The sequence below is a fragment of the Coloeus monedula genome (genome assembly GCF_965178545.1).
Source record: "Coloeus monedula genome assembly, chromosome: 12".
Lineage (NCBI taxonomy): Eukaryota > Metazoa > Chordata > Aves > Passeriformes > Corvidae > Coloeus > Coloeus monedula.
Genome location: NC_138792.1, coordinates 20449617 through 20470983, shown reverse-complemented (window position 1 = coordinate 20470983; position 21367 = coordinate 20449617). Strand labels below are relative to the sequence as shown.

The window sequence follows — 21367 nt, the reverse complement described above, 5'->3', positions numbered from 1 at the left end:
TTCTTCAAGAAGGAAAAGCTTAATTTTACCATGGGGATCTTGCCTCTGCCATGACCCCTCCAACAGCTCACAGGAACACGGGAGGAATTAACCAGCAGTGAGGACGGGTTCATCTGGCAAATTTGTAAGGAGTTTCATCTTAGTTCTTAACAGCAATATCCTTGATCCGCCCCCCCCCCCCCCAAAAAAAAAAGCAAACCAAAAAAACCCCCGAACTCCAATAAACAGCACCTGGTCCTCAGATGGTAACACTCCATAGCACCCTCCTTTTTCCATCTAACAAAGACAGAATTAGGGCTTGTAACCCCTTTGGAGACTTCCCTGGGCTGCAGCTGAGATGTTCAGTGCATGAAGAGCAGTGAACATTTCACAGGCAGCAACCCTGAAGGGGCTGGTCCCAGAAAAGGTGAGAGGAAAGGGAGCAGGACGAGGATTACCAGGCTCAGAACCATTTGTGTTTGCTCAAGGTTGGTATCTGTGCAGCTGGCTGGTAAGTGACATCAACAGGATTTTTCCATCTAATCTAAGCAAGCAGCTGGGTTTTATTCAAGTAATTCTTCTAAGGGATAATAATGTCTTATTATGACTAGAGGGCTTATTATTAGAATCTTGTACTAAATTCAATAACCTGAACTCACCAAATATCATCCCTCTTGTGGGAGCTTCAGCTGTTTGAGAAGGAGCCCCAGAGTTGCGTGATCATCTCTAAAACCTTCTCCCCTAAGTTCCAACTTTTGAGAACAAGTTGTTCATCATATGCTGAATTCAGCCTTGGAGTAACTCCAGCGAAAACAAAAAGAGTAACAACAGGAATGGATTAGGCCCAATTGCTTTCACGTTTCTACAACTTGAATTTTCAATCCCAATACTAAAGGAGGCGTAAAAAAAAACCCTGACCCAACTCACGGCACAGAGACAAATTCACTCCAAAATGTAAGTCTGCTTGTGATGTGACCTCGTGCACTAAGGAGGGCTTCCCAAAGCTTACCTAGGAAAAATACTCTGCTGTCATCTGGCAGAAGCAATATATGTTCCTGTTTCTGCCACTGTATTGTACCGATTTTTGCACAGAATGGTCAAACCCTGCAGTTCTGGGCTGCTACACTTGCGACTACTGACCTTACATATCTGAAAAAAAACAGTATCTGCCAAGCTGAAATACAGAGTCATGAGGTTTTAATTTAATTTCATAAAAACATACTGAGTAAGATTAAACTGTGTGTTTTCTGCACCAGCCCCATTTTCCAGAGGAAGCTGTGCTCAGATCAGGAGAGGGCACAGTCTCACCTACAAATTCTCATCTCATAGATCATCACCTTGGCATCCCTCTGGTTAAACAGATGTGAACAAGAAGAGAGGAAGTGGAATAAGGATGGAGACAGAGAACCCCAAGCTCCCCTGCTGAGTGTTGAGCCCTGCTTTCTTGCAGTGCTTGCTGCACCACTCACTCATTAGCTTTTAAGTAAGTTCCTTCTAACTTTGACCTGCTGTTTCCTGCCAGGGCTGATGAGCCACAAGTGCAGAGTCGCTTCCTCTGGGCCACTTCCTCAGAGCACACTTCCAGTGGCTGCCACATGAAGTTAGCTGAAGAAAAAAATGTTGCTCGTGTTTTCACTGGAGTTATTCCCAGGCTCTTCCAGTGTGTTATAGAGGGGGCAACACAATTATCCAATGATCGAAGAACTAAACTGCCTGGGTTAAATTTGTGACTCATATTCAACCAACACTAATCATATACCCTCTCTGTGTCTCCACGCACTCATTTGAGGGTTTCAATTATAATGATGACACTCAAAGCTACTCCTAAACAAATAAGAACTTTATGAAACATCACAGAAGCACAAAATATTGAGGCCACGTTTCACCCATGAGCTTTACAAAGTAAGTGCAGAGCTTTGTCCAACTGACAGGCTGGAAGTGGAGGAGTTCAGCTCAGCTGCTATCTAGCTCAGAAATCACTGCACATTGTTTGCAAACTTATCAGGAGTGACTTGAATTGTGAATTAGCTTCAGCAAGGCAGCTGGCAGGCTGCTGAGGCATACAATGCCTGCTGAATCTGCACTTCCTGCTGGAGACGTGCGAAGGAGAAGGCAAACTATGAAAGAGCAGAGAAACCGCTCCCAGCTCCAGTCAAAACTTCGTGCAGCACAGGCACAACAAGGCCAGTCACTGATCCAGGGGCCAAACCAGAATTCCCAGCAGCAGCAGTGCTGATAGTACTCAGCCCCAGCACAGCACTTGCTGTGGAGGGATCTCAAAGCCCTTTGTGAAGATCATGAGGCTTCCCCACCTCCCCCCAGCTCCTTTCCAGACTGGATAAGGTCACAGAACTGGAAGGCAGCAGATGGACCGTCCCAGCCCACACCATGACTCTGCAGGCAGCTCTCACACACAGCCCAGAGCTGGTGCTGCCCCATTTTACACTTTGGTTTTCAGTAAATAACCAAACCTCTGTCAAAAGCAGCAGCAGACGCATTCTGGCCAGCCTTACTTGAGCACTCACCTGGACAGGGCAGCAGCGTACAGCTCCATGGCTGGATGCTCTCCATGCAGGCAGACATTCCCTGTGTGCTGCAGGTTACAGAGCTGAAGCTGCTGTATATTCTCCAAGATCCAGGTCTGTGTGTGCCCACTAGGAGAAAGAATAGGAAGATGCTTCCTGCATGCGGTCTGATGGGAAGATTGCAGCATCAGCACTTGGGAAAAAACCTAACTTGTACACTGCAATCCCCTAAACCCAACCGAAATGTGCCACAGCAGGTTCCTGAAAGGCTCCACAGGGCCGGGAAAACAGCCAATGTGCAGTGTACTCCTAGGAAAGCTCTCTTGTTGTGAGCAGGGCCTACTCATTCATTTCAGGTTGTCAGTAAATTTGATCCAAGTCCCCTCTAGCACGGGATTGCATTATCCTTACAGCCACAGAGAACCATTTTTTAATCAGCTTTAAGGTTATTAGTGTGAAGAAGTCCAAACCCTCACTCTGGAAAATTAGTGTTGACTCTGAAGGAAGAGGTTACATTGGGAGTGAAAAGCAAGAAAACATTAGAAGCTTCTAGCAACAGAAGCTGCAGGTTGAGTGCAGTTCAGAGCACTTCAGGCACTATTACCACTGTTCACAAAACACTGTCCTGTGCTTTGCAAGCCACGAGACGCCATCCCGTGGCCATCCAGATCCCCACAAACTTTCCCAAGCTGGTCCAAAGCTCCCAGCACAGTCAGGGATGCGCTGTTCGCTGGCATTGATGCTTGCTCCAAGTCCTTCATGCTCTATATTCTTTGTTGCTAATGTAAAGCAAGGCTGAAAACGTTCTGCTACTCCCCAGAAAACACCCAGAGAGGTGCAGGCTGTAGGATGTGGCTGTGGCAGGTTGCTGCCTGCATGCAGCTGTACCACAACCTTTCTTCCTCAGCGTTAACTTTCTGTTGGCAGCAAAGATAACCCTGACATTCTTCAGGAAAAGCATCGCTTTCTCCACACCAAGTGTGTGCAGCAGCCTGCTGCCATGCCATTTCCTTCCTGCTGGGTGATATTCCTCCCACTGCTCAGTTACAATGCTTTGTCTACAGTCCCCTGTCCCACCAGCTCCCTTGAGCTCTCCCACAGTGCCCAGAGCTTCTGGGGCATCTTTGTCCCACTCCTACACTCCTAATTCCCCTTTCCCTCTCATTCCTGCTCTGCGCCCATGAAGAGTTTTGCCCACCTCTAGGACACGTTTGACAGAAGCTGACAATCCTGTGCACTAACTTTTCAGCTAAAGACATGCAGCTGAGCTTCCAGCCTTGCTTTGGTTGTCCAACAAACACAACCACAGACTTTAAGGCTGATGCAAACTCCACGTGAAGGGGGCAGGAGGGAAGTTGGGCAATCCCATACAAATTCAGCTGGCCCTCCATATCCCTTCTTGTTGCCCATCCAGCTCACCCTACCCATGCTTCTTACATTGCTCAGCTGTTGGGTTTTAATACGGGGGGGGGGGGAAGGAAAAAAAGTAAGAAGTGACCGGCAGAAAAAAGAGCCTTCAAAAACCAAAAATGTTTCCTATTACTGCACTAGTTCTTTCAGGGCCTTTGATGTTGCTTCTCCCATACAAAGCTGTTTTTTTCACAGTCTGTTCTTGCACACAAACAAGATGTTACACATACTCTACATAGTACATTCTCAACTCTTATTCAAAGCACATTTGTCCCAACTCACTGTACTTTGTAACATTTTTTAAACTAATACTCATACATCATAGGCACAAAGGCATTTTCATTCTAGCTCCTCCTTTTCACATTTATTTTTCTTCCAAATTCTTGGAGGTTCTGGTCATAAATAGGGAAGTGTTGACATTAACTAGGGTTGAGAAAGAGCTGTTAAGTTCATGGCAGTAGCTGAAGTTTTCCAAAATTTTAGGGGCTTGTAGAGCTTTGTCAGAGGCTAGATCCAACATTTGTATTTAGATTCTGGACTAGTTAACTTCCATAACATTCTTTATTTTACTTGGGCCGACAGCTTTTAATACCACCTGCTTTCTACCTGCCTATCACAAATACTAATTTTTGCATAATAAAAAAATTGTTAAACACACATTGCATTGATAAATGATTACAGTTCTCATGATAAATTTAAATTGTAAATTATTTGGGGGAAGGAAAATACTTTTGTTCTAGCACAATAGGGTTTTTGTAATCTGTGTTATAAACTATACAAACACAATAGCCGGGAGGTTCTGCCAACTTACTCAACTTTGGTGGAAGTTCAAAAGTGGTGTCAGAATGCAGAAGGTTTCATTAGGTAATGCAGGGGTTAAACTACTCATCTTCTGAAAAAACAATCTCATGTCATTGTCTCCAAGATTCATTTAACTCATGTTGTTAAATAGGACTTACTTCTGCATAAACTATATCCAAACGCCTTGCAGAATCAAAACACAATGGATAATTCTTCCAGAAAACATTGCCTTATCTGAAAAATAATCAAAAATCCCAAAGTCTGTTATACCCCAAGATGAGAGACAGGCAAGAGTCCACCAGGAATTTTACCACAGCTATTTAGTAAGATAGGCAACCTGTAGTAATTAAGAGTAAATAATAATTGTGTTTGTAAAAAAGATAATGAAATTTTATGGCCCTCAGAAATAAGCTAAGGAAGAACAACACTGTTAGAATTCTTGTACAGTGTTAAGATGCTTTTTAGACAGATAGGAACTGCTTGACAGCCTGGTGTCACTAACTGGCCTGTTGAATCACAGGGACTGTTACTGCAAACTTACTCAGAGACTGAGCATGGTCTGGCTGGTTAGAGATGAACAAAACTTATGGCCTTTCAGTCATAAATTCTTACTTTACAGTACAAAGACTTTGGAGGTGGAAGCACATTGGGATTTGTTGCTGCTACTAAAAATATGCTCAAAAGACTATTGCTTGTGTTTAGAGAAAGAGCCTGGTATCAAACCAGCAAAATTGGTTCACTAAAAATGGGCGATTCTTTATTCTCAGGTCTCATTTCTTTTAAACCCCCACAATCTTTTGTGATCATCCAAGCTGACATGCACTCTTTGTTAATAGCAAGAACCCACCTCCTCCCCATCTCCAAACTTTATAATGCAAGAACAACAAACCAAATTGCTCCAGGTTTAAACAGAAAACGCTGGCCCTGGCACGCTAATCAGAGGCAAGGCTCAAACCAAAACACTTTAAGATCTAAGAGTAAGTAATAAAAAGCAGCTTGAATGCAAAAAGGTTTTGGATCGGAACAAGAGATTTCCGCCAAGTGCCCAGTCCACTCTAAAGGAATAGCCTTGAGGTACAGGGACACTTTACAGTGGCTTTTGTGCCTTTGCACTTATGGGAACAGCAGTCCTGTCCCTACAGCAGGAAGCAAACCCCAGCTGTCACCCTTAAACCAGCACTGCAGCATAATTACTCTCTCAGAGAACAGACTTGCCCTAAAACAACACCTACTTCTGATTTTAGCCTGATAACAAAGGTCCTTGTTGGGACCTTTGAGAGTTAAGATAACCAGCCATTAAGGAAACCCAAACACCAAATCCCTGCCCTCCCCGAAACCAGCTGGAACTGAGACAATGCTACTCCAATTCTGATGGGCAAGCACAGGTCCCTCTTTTTGGAGTGGATTAAGCAAAACAGCCCTAGAATTGCCCACAAGGACCCTTTTCCTCTAAGTCTGAACAGGGCAGACCCCCACGAAAAGTCTCCGTTGTCTGAAAAATGCGTTCTTCCTTTGAAAATCAGCTGGGTAAGATTAACTCAAGGCTAAAACTCTTAATTTATAGTCAGAGGAGCAAGTCACTACTTCCTTCTCACTGGGTCTTCTGGTACCTCCGGTGACCATCTTATGCTGAATTTGCTAAGGATTATTTAACAGGCCTCAAGAGAGACTGAAATACTGAATGATAGGCAAAATCCCTTTCCATCTACTATGGACAGCTGCCATTCATATAAGAGCCTTGGAATACAAGGAACAGTTTGTATAGCTCCAGAAATACTCCTTGGCCTTTACCCCAAAAAAGCAAATGCAACAGGCCTATGACTTCATGGAATTCTTGAACTTGTGTTAATGCAAAGCTTTTTTATTATTAAGTTACCAGGAAAATTATATGCAGATGAAATTCCTTCCAGGAAAAACAAGTTCCCATCTTTTTTGTCACACAATGTATTAGCAGAGTCTACAGATAAGAATGTGAATATTTGCAAAAAATAATTTCCCTGGTCCAGTCTATTGTATTTGTGCACCAGAACCTGAGTTCCAAACCTGCCTGAGCCTGCTCAGGTTCACCTCTGCGTACAGCCCTCAGCGTGGACCTGCCTGGATACACATGCCAAGCTAAAGCCTTGCATTTAAAATGTTTTTAGCATTTTAAGCTGTTAAAATGAGTTCTCTATTTTTATCATGAGTTACAAAATAAATTTTAAAAAATCCCGCTTTAGTGGTTTTAGGCAGTATAGAGTTCCTTGTGCCCTTTGAGTTTTCCAATAAAGTCTGCAGAACTCAGATTTACATCCTCACACACTGACAGTTTAATTACTTTCATTGTAGGAGAAAGTATTTCATCACATACAGTCAGAAAAATAGCCCCTTAAATACAGGCTTTTGGGCCCATGATCCCCCAATTTGAAATTCAATGAAGGAGAAAGAAACATGCACACTGCGATCCATTTCCTGATGCAGAACACTTGATATTATCAAAACACAGAGTTCCACAGCTGACACACACATTTTTCTAAACCATTGGTAAAATCCTTCCAGCATTTTAAGCCCATGAAATGAGGATTCAGCGAGCTCTGGCTACGATCTAAAGGCAGTGCTGGTCAATGAGTTGTACAAAGACCATTGCTGTAATGCTGTGCTAATTAACATATTAAAAATAGTCCATCTAAAATGCTGCTTGAATTACACAGGTATTTTAACTTAGTTCTCAACTATTACATTAAAGGTAATGTAATACTGTGATTCTCAGCAACAGATATGTGCTAATGATACCTTACAAAAAGAAGGAAGTGGGGGAAAGACAGGAATTCTCAGACTCTCATCAAGGCAATTCAGCAAAAATAAGTCTGGTGAAGTCATAAAAACCAGTTGTTAAATGTCAATAGTTACACATTAAAGCTGACTACCAGCACCAGCTGGCCTTCTTTCCCAACTGGTATCTAATTCCCTCAGACAGAGCAGGTAACAAATCCAGACATGCAACTTTTAGTCAGTTTTAGTCAGAGTATGCTACAATGTCAATCAACCCTCTAAGCCGTTGTAACTCAAATGCAGTTAAGTGCAAGTATAATCATCAGCATATTAGAAAACTTTGTTTCAAAATGAACAAGTTGTGTGTGTTAGGAGTGTGAAAGAGAACCTGGGCCTGCCTTGGGCCTATTACACAGCAACATCCATTCATTCTGAAACAACAGACACAGCAAGTGTGTGCACTACATATATATTTTATAAAAGAGCAATGTCTTTTACAAGACATTCCAGGAGTGGGGAATAGCCAGAACACTACAAAAAACTGCTGTAACAAGAGTGACTATTTTGTGCGCTCGCTTTATGCAGCTTACATTCGAATGTTTACAGAGGCCAGCACTCAGATAAGACTCTCCACTAACAAACAAATCTGGAATACATCAATTGTACAGGTAAATCAGCCAAAATTAAGCAATAACTATGCTCTTCTCAGGTTTAAGAAAGCATGCAATAGGTTCCCCCTCCTGCCACCCCTTGTTCAGATTTCTAAATCACGGTACCAGTAAAAGCACAGTAGAAGGGAACTGGGGCACAGGTAACGGGGTTGTATTTTATCACAGACTGTTTATCAATATTTTGCAAATGGAAAAGCAGCCTTCTTTAAGCACAAAGAAGGCAGAGAAGATACAGGCATGAATAAAAAAATTAAGCGACTTAAGACATCAAAAATTAAAGAAATAGCACTGTGCATATACAAACAAAATTAACATTCAGTACTGTAGAGCTCATTTAAGAATGGCACGAATGGACAATATTTTACAATATGCACATTTATTTGAAGTGGGGAACTAATGCTCCACAGGTGGAAATGATATTACAAGTAATAGTGCCACTGTTGGCCCATTCTGGTAGTTCTTACAATTTAATGGAAACGCTTTTAAAAATAATCTGGTATGTACACATCTTCTGGATACCCAACGGCTTCTTAGGAACAGAAAAAACTATGGTTCTCCCCCTCCCCCTTTTAGCCAGACAGTATTGCCAGAGATTGTGCTCACATCTAAAGCACATAATCTTTCTTTAAATTCAGTGCTATTTTCTTTCAGAAAGATCACAAGTTGTACTTTTAGGTAACAAAAGCATTTATGTTACAAACATTCAAAACTGGAAGCTTATGATTCTGGCAGACAATGTTGCGTATTAAATACAAACCGGCCAGCAATTACTGAACATAAAAAACTTATTCAATCATAAAAAAATACTATAATTCATCACCACAGACTTTTTACAGAGTTATAAATAATAAATAGCGTAACACAGTAGATTACAAACGGATTTATTTTGCCCCATTATAGTCTTTAAAAAGTAAAATATCTGTTCCTACCTCAGACTGACCAAGGTACTGTATCAAGACTACTCATAGCTCAAAGAGAACTCCTTCACCAAGCAATTTGCAGAGCTCGTATCCAATCCAAAGCCTTTCCTTAGGAATCAAACATTTGCTGAGCTGTTTGCTCTGCTCATGACCAACAAAGGGACAAACTCTGTCCAGAGCAGCTGCAAAGGGTGTCACCTTGACTGCCCCTCGGAGGTGGGGCTGCCCCAGCACCTCCACACCTTGGAAAGGAACACTAAGGGAAGCAGCACTGCTGACAGACTCGAGTAAGCACTCTATAAACAAGCTGTACACAAAGGACTTTCCCCACCCACCCCTCTGGTTTACATTCCATAATTTTGTAACAATGTCCCCTAAGGCACAAAAATACTTATGACCTCAATGCCACAGGAGACATCGATGGTGCCATACATGGTTCTCCTACACAGTAGTTTAATTAACTTAGTTAACTGCACTGTATGTCTTCAATCAAGGTGTGGATTAATTTTTCCTGGCCAAATCTTGCTGAATAATGAGCTTATTTCATACAATCAGTAGGACAAATGTTCCAGGGAGAGAACTATGCAGCTAATTTAATCATGTTTGTAGAGTATTATTATTTCTTCACTGATGGCAAAAGTGACAGTCATTAGTTATTTTGCTGTGGGGTTTTTAGTTTAATGTAATAGAGTGAGACTTCCACACCCAATGTGGTCTCCTGTAAATGAATTCATAAAAATTACTAGCAGCACTAAGAAAATAAAATATTTTTTTCTCCCTTCTATAAAGGAATTTGAGGCTAGTGACTCAAAAAAAAAAAAAAAAAAAGCAAGAATAATTTTACTCAATAGTAGAAGTGCCAGAGAATAAATTAGTATTTTCAAATCCTTCCGAACCAAGTTATTTCCCTAGACATAGTGACCATGATGATGATAGAAGTACATTCCTAAAAATTGCAACACTAATAGGTAGATACCTATTCTTGGAATCAAAAAGTGTATGCAAGTTCCTGAAAGCAAAAGTTAGTATAATATCAGCAGACATCTTTTTTAAAAGATAAATTCGCAAAACCAGACATTTATATGGTCTACAGTGTCCATTAAATGGATAAATTTAAAAAAAAAAAAATCACTGGAAAGTAGCCAAAGATTACAGTAACAACAATTTTTCCTTTTAATAAACCTCATATGAATGCTTCAAGGATCAGAGTTCATTTCTCTGTACGAGTGTACAGGAAGGGGACAGCACAGCCAGACACTGACTCAGGACTTGGTAAAGTCACTTGGGTGAGAAGTCATCCATCAGTATGAACGAGGAGCAGGAGTTGGAGCACGTCACTGGAGACTCTGTGGTTATGCTGCCTTTAGTCAGGGAATCAGAGGAAGAGCCAACACTGCTGCTACTCCCATCGAGAATATCTGAGGACAGGCTGGGGAAAGGGAAAAGGGTTCTTTAGTGCAGAAGCATGAGGCTCTGTACAAAGCTAATGCGCTTCCCCCTTGGAGAGGACTTGTAGGAGACCTATACTACCACTCAGTCTTTACTGCAAGACTGGCAGCCCTGAAAACTCCTTGTTTTCTGTAGCATGTTATAGATATTCATGCTCCTCATGGGAACGAGGAGCAGAATTACTGGGTTTTTTTAACATGCAGAATAAATTATGAAGCTAATTTTAATCAGACGTAGAAAGGAGGTGACAACTAAGAAGTATAAAACCTTAAAAGCTTATAGGAAAGGGAAAATAATACACTTATCAGCAATGCAGCAAAGATGTCATTAATTAGCCGGCATGCTCTTTAACACTGCACTGCTCAAAGCAAGATCAGACCTATTTTTCCCACACAATTCCTGTGTTTGGATTTTGAAGTCTTGATACAAGATCCCAGAGGGCATCTAAATTGATGCTTTTGCAATTTAGGGGGAAGCAATATGGAAAAAACCATCTAGGCAGTTTCAAGTCTGTAGGTAAACTGGAATTACAGTAATAATAGCTGATATTTTTGAATACTTAGTATCTGACTTGACACAAAAAAACCGTAGTATTTTATGATTGCAATAAAGAAAGGTGATGTAACTCTAAAAATCATGAACTTAGGGACAAGAACAATTAAATACCCATACACATTTTCTAAGTATTCAGGGAAGTGCCACAGACTATATGACCACTGCCTACAACATACTGTAATGATGAAGTAAAGTAACTTTGCTTATGAATCAACAGGGATTTGTAACAATTACAGTCAGTGTAAAAGCTTTCATAGAAAAATCTAGGCTAGAGTCTGTTCAGGAAGAATTGATCAAAGGAGCAGGACCATTGCCACAGGACACGACCACAGGATAGTTCCCATTAATACACATCCGCAAGATACACACAAAGTATTTTTTTCCTGGAAAAAACAACTAGAAAGCTTGTGATAAATGCACATTCCTTGTTTTGGCATTTCAGGGCACATGACATACAATACCATGAACTGAGATCTGTCAGGTGTGTAACATCTGGAGAAAGCATGTTGGTTGTTCCTTGGAAAAGTCTCTTTGGCTGACTTTCAGTTTCCATTTCACCTAAGGAAAACAGTGCAAATAATCAAACTCACTTGAGTCTCTGGAATATCCATTTAATAATTGTCTGCTGTAAAAGAAAGGTTTGACCCACAATACTCCATGGTTGCATTTGTAACACAAGTTCTCTAATTCAGGCAACCAAGCACCCGGCTAACACATTAATTTGAGGATAGCTGCTGTTAAACCATCCAATCCATCCTTAGCTAAAGCTTCAGCAGTATCTGAGGGGCTACAATGATCTCAAAGACATAAAACTTGCTACCTGTACTGCAATCAGACAAAATAATCTAAAGCAAACTAATTACCATGACTTAGTTTTAAGTAAACAGCTGAGATGAGGTAATTGATATAAGTCAAAATACGAAGTTTAAAACTGTTAGTGGTTACGAAAATAAGAATGACAGCTGGATACAGGTTCACCCTCCCCTGTACAATGAATTCTGATGCCTGCACTTTTACAGGAAAGCTGAATGAAATAAATCTGTCATGTGGAAGCATTTCCACTTACTCATCATGGATCAGACTGTCTTTGTACCTGTAACCATCTACAGACATTAAGAGATTAAGTATGATGGGGAGAACTAATGTAATCTGTTTAGTATAATCTGCCCTAAGAATGAGCTGGCTCACTAATAGCTGTTCTACAAATGGTATCTGAAAACATCATGAACTTGAAAATGAAAATTAAAAAAAAGAAAGAAAACCCTCTCAGCCACACCGTATTTTCATTTTTAGTTTGGAAAAAAAAAAAAAGGCATGAAATGGTAATAATTTTTTTGGCTTTTACATACACTTTGCAGTAGTTGCAGAGTCAGTTTGAAAACCTGACAGAGGTTAAAACCATTATAGCGAACCAGTTTATACATTCTGCAACAGAATCACACTGCCACATTTTATAAAAGACTGATAACCCCCCAAGTTTCATTTCCTTCAGCCCACAGGGACACCTTCCTGTCTTAAGGTAAGGGATATTGCTTCTAGCAAGCAGAATAGGCAAAAAACATTTATAAAATACTTGGTCTTCTAGTATGAACAAAATGAACAAAACAACAACTTAGGTAACACTTTTGTCCCTTAAATTTCACAGAGACAAATCTGCACTGCTACAACACATTGCAGAGTCTACAGTATTAAGTCCCTATAGCAGTGAAAAGTTCTTCAGTTCATGGCTTTCCTTCTCCTACTATAAATCTACTGCTAAAATTCAGAAAAAAACAGGACCACATATTTAGGAAAACAAAGTAAGTTCATTTAAATAGATTAGATGTTTCAAAATTAAGCAGCATTTGAAAAATTCCTTGGTATTTCAAATAAGTAAAGGCAAACTCCTATCTCTACTTTGTAAAAGATGCTCCATGGGAGCACATGGATTTGGTGAGGAAAGGCCTGTCTCTACCTGCATTGCTTTTACAATTTGTGTAAAGTACAAGTGTGGATACCTATGCCTTATTGATCATTTAGCTTAATAAACTTTTGTTCAATTTTAATGCCTCTAAAATTCACAGAAAATAAAAGCCAAGATAGAACTGACATCTATGAGAAAACTTGTCTCTGTCCTCTGTCAAATCAGTATCAGTTAGACAATGTTCTTTATCTGATAGGATAAGCAGTACTAAAAAAAAAAAGCCAAACAACAAAAGGTAACTTTTCTTAAATGTAAGTCTTGTACAATAGAAGGACATGTTTTTGGTGCAATTAAGAATGCCTAAGTTAAAGAAAAAAAGCAGAAAGGGTAAGTACAGCTAAAGGCACACTTTAAAAATATCTCATTCTTACAGTTCGACTAAGCTTGGTTCAGGGATGTTATTTGAAAATCTCTAACATGGAACACTTCCAGGAAAGAATGTGTTTTCCCCCCTTCAGGAGGAAAGGGCACTGATCTATTCCATTTCTCTAAACACTCATCTTCTGAACTTTAAGAGAGAAAACAAACATTCAGTTCTAAGTTTAGAAGATACTGCATGATAAACAACATTCCTAAGATGATCTGAAGGGTGTGCACTGTTCAGTGGGACTTGTAGGAAAGTTATGAATATTTTTAAGCTCTGACATTTAATTTGATGTATAATAAAGTTTCCCTATTTCAAGCAGTGGCTGTTTTTTAAGTTTTTCATTCCTGTGTTTTAGACTAGCTACTTTACATTGTATTTTTGAGTTATGCCTGGCAAATTTCAGTTCACTGTGGATACACGTGCATTATATTTACAGACCAACAAAAAAATGTATCCAGCTAGAAAACTACATCCATATTAAAACATCCTGTAAGGTAAAAACACACACCTTTTCTTTTAATGGGGCCAAGAACACTGGGCCTGATACAGTTGATTGGACTTTGACTCCTCCTGCTGAAGAGAGAATACTGAGTCAGTCCTGTAAAGGTTCCAATTTGCATCAAATCAACACAACCACAGCATATGAAGCATTCTTCAAAACTATTCCTGCACAACTGGAATTCTTATGGAATCTAAATACATAGATAACAAGTAAGTGCTGCCTATTAGAGCAGATTATCTGCCACATGAAGTTGTACTAAATTTTCTATTTTCACTTCCCTTAGTGAATCACATCCTCATTTCAGTCCTTTTATAAATTTTGTGGCATATTTATATAAAACTGATCTGCAGACAAAGTTAATTTGAAGTATCTGAGAACCTCCCCTCAAGTTACCAAGTCTAGTCCAAAGTTGACACAGGCTCTATAAAAGCACCCACACAAAGTTACCATTGGTAAAGTTTGAACTTTCAGAGCATTTTTATGTGGCAATGCTTCAGCAGCTGTAAAAGTGAAGTCTCTTTTAATGCCTTAACATCAACTTTAATTAATCTTTGGTTTAAATTCCAATGCTAGCACAACAGACACTCATTACTTACTTGCAGAATCGCCTTGTTGGACTGGGAATAGGGCTTGGAGGTAATCCATTACTGCTCACAAACATTTGCAATGACGGTGAAAAACATTGCTGCAGGAAGAAAGCTCAAATGAAGATACTTCAGAATTTCCTTTAAAATACTCAGATGTTACACTCCACCCTCCAAACCAAACATCCCCCCCCTCACCATGGCCTTCTTATTCTTAAGAAAAGCTAGGAACAGATTAGGCAGATTATCAAATGTAATCTTACAAATCTTAGAGCTTAATTTACAAAAACATACTGGCTCATGCAATTCTGCTCAGATGAAGCTAATCAAAACCCACAAGAAAAGTAAAATTGAAATAGACACTGTTCTCTAAATAAGAGAATTGTTTCTGTTCTTTGTTACATTTAGAAACAGCAGTGCAGTACAGTACTCAGGACTTAGTTCTTTTAAGGGGCTTGTTAAACAAGTTTACTCAAAATACATCTGACCCAATATTTCAGAGTAAAATAGGATATTTAGCTCTGTGATTCTGCAGCTAATTTGAGCTTAGCCCATGAATGCTACTAGCTAAACACAAAAATCTTTCTGTTAAGTTATCTGCTAGTACTTTACAGTCAGAATTCCAAAGGTACAGGACCAGCTGCCAGCATCAGTGTTTTCCCAGGAACACATTCACCCAGCACTCGTACGTGGCTGTTATGTGCACTGATCTGGTAGGAGCATGCAGCAAAATACTGGCAGTACAAAAGCAGAATCACACAAGAGGGTGCAAACAAGGTCAAGCAGCCCATCTTTAAATCCAGATGCCAGTTTCTCTGTGCTGCATTTCAGTTTTCCAATCCTCACTGGAAAAGTAGTTTATCTAAGATCCAACTCTTTTTCTCTGGCATCTGCCACCAGATTTCAGTACAAGTTCAACACACCTATGTCCTCTTTCAGAGTGCATTTGTGCCTTCCTTTCCATAACCGATGGACACATTTTCATCTCTCACCACACAGATCTGCAGTCCTATTTTAATGCTTCTTTCCCAGCATCCCTCCACTTCTGCACCTGAAGATCCTGTCCAGAACTATCTTCATGACGTCTTCCAGCTTCCCTACAACCAAAACCCCAACCCACCCGAACACTGCACAAATAGCAGTAACTGAAAACATCCAGTGTTTCACTGCTTAAACTCTGCAGGCTCCCAGATGGCAACCACTGGTTCTAAGAAACCAACAAAATATGGATTTGGGTTTTTTAGTGCCTGTTTGGTTGTGTTGTTCAGGGGTTTTTTGAACTATGGAACAACTTACGAAATTACACGTCTCAACAGTTCAGCTTGGTCTATAATTCTGAAATATTGTCTTAGTTTGGTATTTCACTTATCCTACCTTTCCTATTCCTCTTGTAGGTGAAGGTGCAGGTGAAACTGGAATGAAGTCTATTCTCTTTGGGGAAAAAGATTTCTCAGACTTGTCCAAGTCATTGTCGCTCTGTGAATACAAGTTTTCAGACTTAACACTGGCACAGGACATTACCTTGAAATCCAAGGTACAACCTTCTAATGGAAAGTCATTGGGTCAAATGCACAAAGCAGCTAAAGCAGATGAGCTTAAATTCTTCTTAAGTTATTTTCACAGTTAATTCCTCTCTTTCCCTTAAATTCGTCAGTTGAGTGTAAAAGTAGAATTAAATAGGAAACATCTATAAAAAGATTACCAGGCTCAAGCTTTCCTCCCATGACTGGCTTATCTGCATTGCTGTCTGCACTTCCCTAGAATACAAAAAACCCCATCAGTAGCTACAAAGAGGATAACTCTGGCTATTTTATCACCTTCTTTCAATAACACTCACCTTTCATGTGCTGCTTCTCTGTTCATTAAATCCACTCCTTCCTCCTGCAGGAGATAAATACCATAAGTTTTCCCATAACATTTGATTCATTACAGGTACTTGAAATAACACTCGTGATTCCATTATTTGCCATCAGGACTGAAACATGAACAGCAGAACTACTGCAGAAAAGACAGGACAGCCACCAGTCCAGCTCACTGCTTCTCTTAAATTAAATACTTCTAAAATGCACAGTATCTTAAATATAATAAGCCTGGCAAGGCTACTTCCTTGTTGAAATTAAGTCTAAAGAAATATTCAGTTTTCTTTAGTACTTGAACAACTCAATAGGAAAGAAACCCCCACTGTGCAAGTACTTTAATATTATATAGTACTTTTCATTCTGTTACTGAATACACAGATAACTACTTACCCTTCTGATCTGATGAAGTCGGCTGCTAGGAATACGAATAGGAGATGATGACAAGAACTGGGAAAAAAGCAACAGCCACAATGATTAAATCACACATAGCTGCTTGCATACATACTATTTACCATCAACTACATTCTTAGGGAGTTCAAAATGAGCTGCACAACTACATGTGGATGACTCAAACAATATTGCAAAAAAGCAAACACTGACCTTCAAGAGAAAAGACTTGTTTTACCACTTACAAATTCCTTGTATCACTCAGCAAGTGGCATGGATCTGACCCGCAGGCAGATGCTGTTCAGCATCTCAAGTACACAAATAGCTACAGATGCCATTTAGACAAGTGAGCTACTACAAATGAAGCTATGATTGTTACACAATTCCCCACTGCCCAGGATATGACAAACTCCTGCAGTACACCTTACTCAACCAGCTGGCTACTGTAAAGGAGAAATCTCAGTGCTTCAACTCAGTCTTGAACAATGCTCTCTAAAGCTTGACTTCTGCAATTTTTCAATTGTGTGCCATTTTATGCATCTAATTCCTCTAGAACTCTATCACAAGTAAGTGGGCAACAGTTCCCACTCAAGATGACTGTGTGTCCAATGTCACACCTACTGACAAGCTCCAAAATTTTGGATTCTTAAGAAATCTCACAAGAGAAGACTTTGAGTTATAATTCCCTGTCACCTTTCCTGAACACAAGACATAGAGGAAACTTATTTCACAACTTCAAGGTTTTGAGAAAAGCAATATTTAATCTTCACTACCCTCAGACAAGACAGAAAAACTTCAGTGGACGGAGCATATAAATCCCTCACCTCACAAGGAGAGGGTGGAAAAAAAGAAATGCAACATCTTTGAAAAGTTAAACAACTGCAGTAGTGTACACAACCACACATAACAGAAAGCAACAAACAAATTCCTCTTCTTTCAGTGATTTTCTGAGGTCCAGTGTTCTGCCTTTGTAAAAAAAGCGCACTATGTCAAACAGGTCAACAAAGAACTGTGACTCCCTCATCCCTTCTCACAACAAATCAAAACACCCTTTCAAGACTTTTAACTGGGACAGCATTTTACTCTTCTAACACACAGTCAGAATCAAATTAACTTTAAAACTGCACTTCATATGGGGGACTCACATACTACTTCAACTACTCTTGTCTTCTTGGGGACACACAGTCAATACACCAGTATTATTTCATTGCAGGTTGTAGTTGGAGGTGAAAAACTGCTTATTCTGCAGCTTGGTGGCTTGCTAGGATACTAAGTGCAAATACAAATCAAGTTTAACTTCATTTCTCTACTCCAACTATTCCTCATTGTGTGTAAACATGACACGCTTAAGATTCCTCACCATTCCATGACGGCTCATAACTGTTGTGCTGTTCCTGCGAGTCCGCAACACGTAAGGCTGAAACACCTGGGAGTTGTCGCTGCAGGGGGAAAAAACAAAGTTTTGTGAACAGGCCTTCTCGGGTGCGCTTTACTTAAAGCTCCACAGTGCTGTGACACGCGCTGCAGTCTCCAGAGCGCGGAAAACATCATTTTATTTGAACAGGAGCACTGCTGTCGCTGTGGGAGCGTAGCGAGCACCTTCCTTAAGGCGAGGGGGGACGAGGGGGCACTGGCGGCCCCGGCCCCGCAGGACAAGGGACACGTTCCAGAGGCCGCTGAGGGAGCGCCAGGCCTGGCCCAAGGCCCGCGGCGAGGCCGGCGGCGACCCCAGCCTCGATGAGCCGAGCCCCCCGGGCCCCTCACCTGAGCCCGTGGATGAGCGGGGCGCTGTTCGACCGCCTCAGGCCGCCGCCGTCGCCCGGGGCCGCGGCGCTCCCCGGCGGCAGCTCCAGGTCCAGCTCCATCTTCTCCTGAGCCATCGCGGCGGCAGAGGCTCCGGCTCCTCCCGCTCCGCCGCGGCGCCCATTCACTGCCGGCGGCCGCCGCGGCTCCTCGGGCCGCCGCTGCCCCGGCCCTACAGGCCCCGCGGGCGGCGCCGCGGGCTCAGCCCGGGGGCGCGCCGGGCCCGGCGCGGGGGGCGGCCGCAGCAGCGCCGCATCCCGGGGGCGGCCCGGGGGCGGCCAATTCCTCCAGCGGCTGCTGCCGGTGCCGCTGCCGGTGCCGCTGCCCGCGGTGGCGGTGGGAGCGCTCCCGCTGCTTCCCTCGGTGCCGACCGCGCTCCCCGCCCGCCGCCGCACAGTGCGCATGCGCGGGGATCGGGGCGCAGGCAGTGCCACCCGCCTCGCAGGGCGCCTGCGCGATAGCTCCGCACCCCGGCACTGCTTCGGCCGGGGGCGAGCTCCCGACAGACCCTGGGCGCGGTGCGCGCGCTGACTGGCTGCGGGAGGAGCGTGTGTGTGTTTGAAACGCCGCAACGGTCGCTAGGACGCGCGCGCCGCGGGGGCGTGGTCGGGGGCGTGGCCTGGGGCGAGTCCGGGTTCGAGTCCCACCCCGGCCACAAACCCGGCGCGTTCCGAGCTGCGCTCGTCCGGGGGCTTTTTTTCCATCTTAGTGGGGAAAAGCTTTTGTAGCCTTCTTCAAGATTAGGTCCTCTCCGACCTAAGTTCTGCAGGCTTTCCCAGTGTTCTCCGCAGGCTTCCCTAGCTGCTGAAGCACATACGAGGGCTTTGATTGCAATGAGAGTCTGCACAGGTTTCAGAAATCTGGCGTAATATTTGTTATGAGGTGTGTGATTCTAGTACTTGACTGTATTCAGGTTCGGGACTGACCTTGGCAAATCCACTCTGAGTGATCAAAGCATCAAAGTTTGTGCTTACTTTACAGTATTTTTCTACAATAACAGTTGCACCATACATATTTGTCTCTTGCATGCAGGTGGTTTCAGGGTTGTTCCCAGCACCAAATTTTAAAAGGTCTTCATTTTCTCCTGGGATGAAACATTTCTTTTGCCAGAGTGCTAGGTGTTGAAACAGTTAAGATAGAAAAGTTTGGATTTTTCAACATTTCAACTACCTTAATTGGGATCATGGCTCTTACTTTAAAACTACTGAAGGTAGATGCTTCTAGATAACCCATTAGAACTCTTGTTTCTTCAGCTTAATACTTATTATGGTATCTCCTTGCATTTTTTGTTAATCAAGACTGACTTGAGCATATTCCATTTTACTGCATTCAGGGACTCTTGTCTCATCAACTGCTGTTGATGCTTACATTTCTTTCACTGAACTGATACTATTAATGAAGAACTTTGTGCTGAGATGTACAAAGATGTGTGAAGATGAGTTAAAAGACCCACAATATCACATTTTAAATATTTACAGGATTTTTTGATATGTATTTATATTGAAAAACCCAGAGAAAAATTCCTTATTTTGTATTACTGCAGAGGAGAAATACCTTTCACAGTCCTGTCCCCCTGCTTACACTATGGCCTATTACAGCCAATAATGACACCCTTCTGTGAGTTGATACAGAATTGCCATCTCCTGAAAAGACTGAGAACGTAAATATCTAAATCTTTTTGCTTAACTTCTAATAATTATGACCAGTCTGATTCACTGGAAAATTAGGATCTGCAGCTGTGAAAGGAATTTACTGTTAATCGCCTTTCACTGCCACCATTCTGTAAAAGCAACATGGCATTTTTACAGAATCTGCACCATTCTCCTTGTCTGGTGCTTCAGCACAAGCATTTCACAGCTTGGAGCAGCTTTCATACCTTCATTTTCCATGGCTAGAATTGCCTAAAAGGCAATTCAGGTGACAGTTCCTAGCAAAACTGCTAGCCCTGAATGGAAATCTACACACAAATATGCTGGTTCTCTTAATACAAAAGCCACCTGCAGGATCTTATTACAGCACCAAACTATGTGGATTTTGCTATTTATTTTTATTGTGGAGTTATTATATTATGTCCTTGCCACTAAGGGCAGCAAACAGCTTCAAATGCCATGTACCAGGATACCGTTAAGGAAGAAGTCAACAGTATCCAAAATGTGGCTGAGAGCTCAAAAACATCTGCTCTATGTCCTCAAATTTTCCAGTGCCAGGCACATCATCCTACTGTCTGACCAGGATTTACTGTAGCCAAGAGAACTTTAATGGGAATATGTGTACAAAGGAAAGTGGGGACTGTCAGGATGACCCTCAAGTGGGCTGAGGAGGGTAATGAAGCAAAGGGATGCCTGTGAGAGAGTTGTGCTGTGGAACAGAATGATAGAAATGAGGAAATCACAAGTTGTTGAGTTAGCACCATGGCAAGATGGATTAAGAAAGGAAAGAACATGTTAAACAGAGCCTTGGGAGGACACAGGTGGAGGATGGATATTCATAGTGGGGCAACAGAGACTGAAAGAATGAGATACATGGGTCCAGTGATACATAGGGACTAGTGGGCATGAAGTGGGTGGTGATGTGGGAGGTATTTGATAGTGTCAGGGAAATACCCCTGTAGGTGAAATACACACAGCCACAGTTACAAAATGCTATCAGCCTTAGATAAATTAGGAAGCATGGGGCTCATGAAAAAATGTTTTAGCTCTTTATAATCTACCTTTTTTCTCTGGTTATTTCTGTTCCTAAAGACTGCCTGAAATTCTCACTATAAACAGATGAAGAGATGGAGCACCTCCCTTATCAGGAAAGGCTGAGACAATTGGGATTGTTCAGCCTGGAGAAGAGAAG

The 21367-nt window shown here is 41.8% G+C and overlaps 1 protein-coding gene across 2 annotated transcripts; it reads right to left on the bottom strand.

The window, feature by feature from the left end:
- Positions 1–9002: 9002 nt before the first annotated feature.
- PABIR2 (PABIR family member 2) lies at positions 9003–18700 on the bottom strand. Of its 2 annotated transcripts, none has more exons than XM_082289138.1 (10): positions 18488–18700; positions 18084–18162; positions 16727–16783; positions 16315–16358; positions 16180–16234; positions 15852–15953; positions 14490–14578; positions 13900–13964; positions 11518–11619; positions 9003–10486 (listed from the first exon to the last, which is right to left on the bottom strand). In XM_082289138.1, exons 1-10 carry the CDS (start codon positions 18601–18603, stop codon positions 10425–10427), a joined length of 771 nt encoding a protein of 256 aa, XP_082145264.1. In that variant the 5' UTR covers positions 18604–18700; the 3' UTR covers positions 9003–10424. The 2 variants fall into 2 exon arrangements, with proteins under 2 accessions (XP_082145264.1, XP_082145263.1); XM_082289137.1 differs by having other exon boundaries at positions 11523–11619.
- Between the last annotated feature and the right edge of the window lie 2667 nt (positions 18701–21367).

Excerpts from the sequence above, each read along its gene's own strand:
- PABIR2 (XM_082289137.1), bottom strand. The coding sequence starts at position 18,603 with ATGGCTCAGGAGAAGATGGAGCTGGACCTGGAGCTGCCGCCGGGGAGC. Across the intron at positions 18,163-18,487 it reads CCGCTCATCCACGGGCTCAG|CGACAACTCCCAGGTGTTTC; the intron begins GTGAGGGGCCCG and ends TTCCCCCTGCAG. Across the intron at positions 14,579-15,851 it reads CTACAAGAGGAATAGGAAAG|CAATGTTTTTCACCGTCATT; the intron begins GTAGGATAAGTG and ends TTCTTCCTGCAG.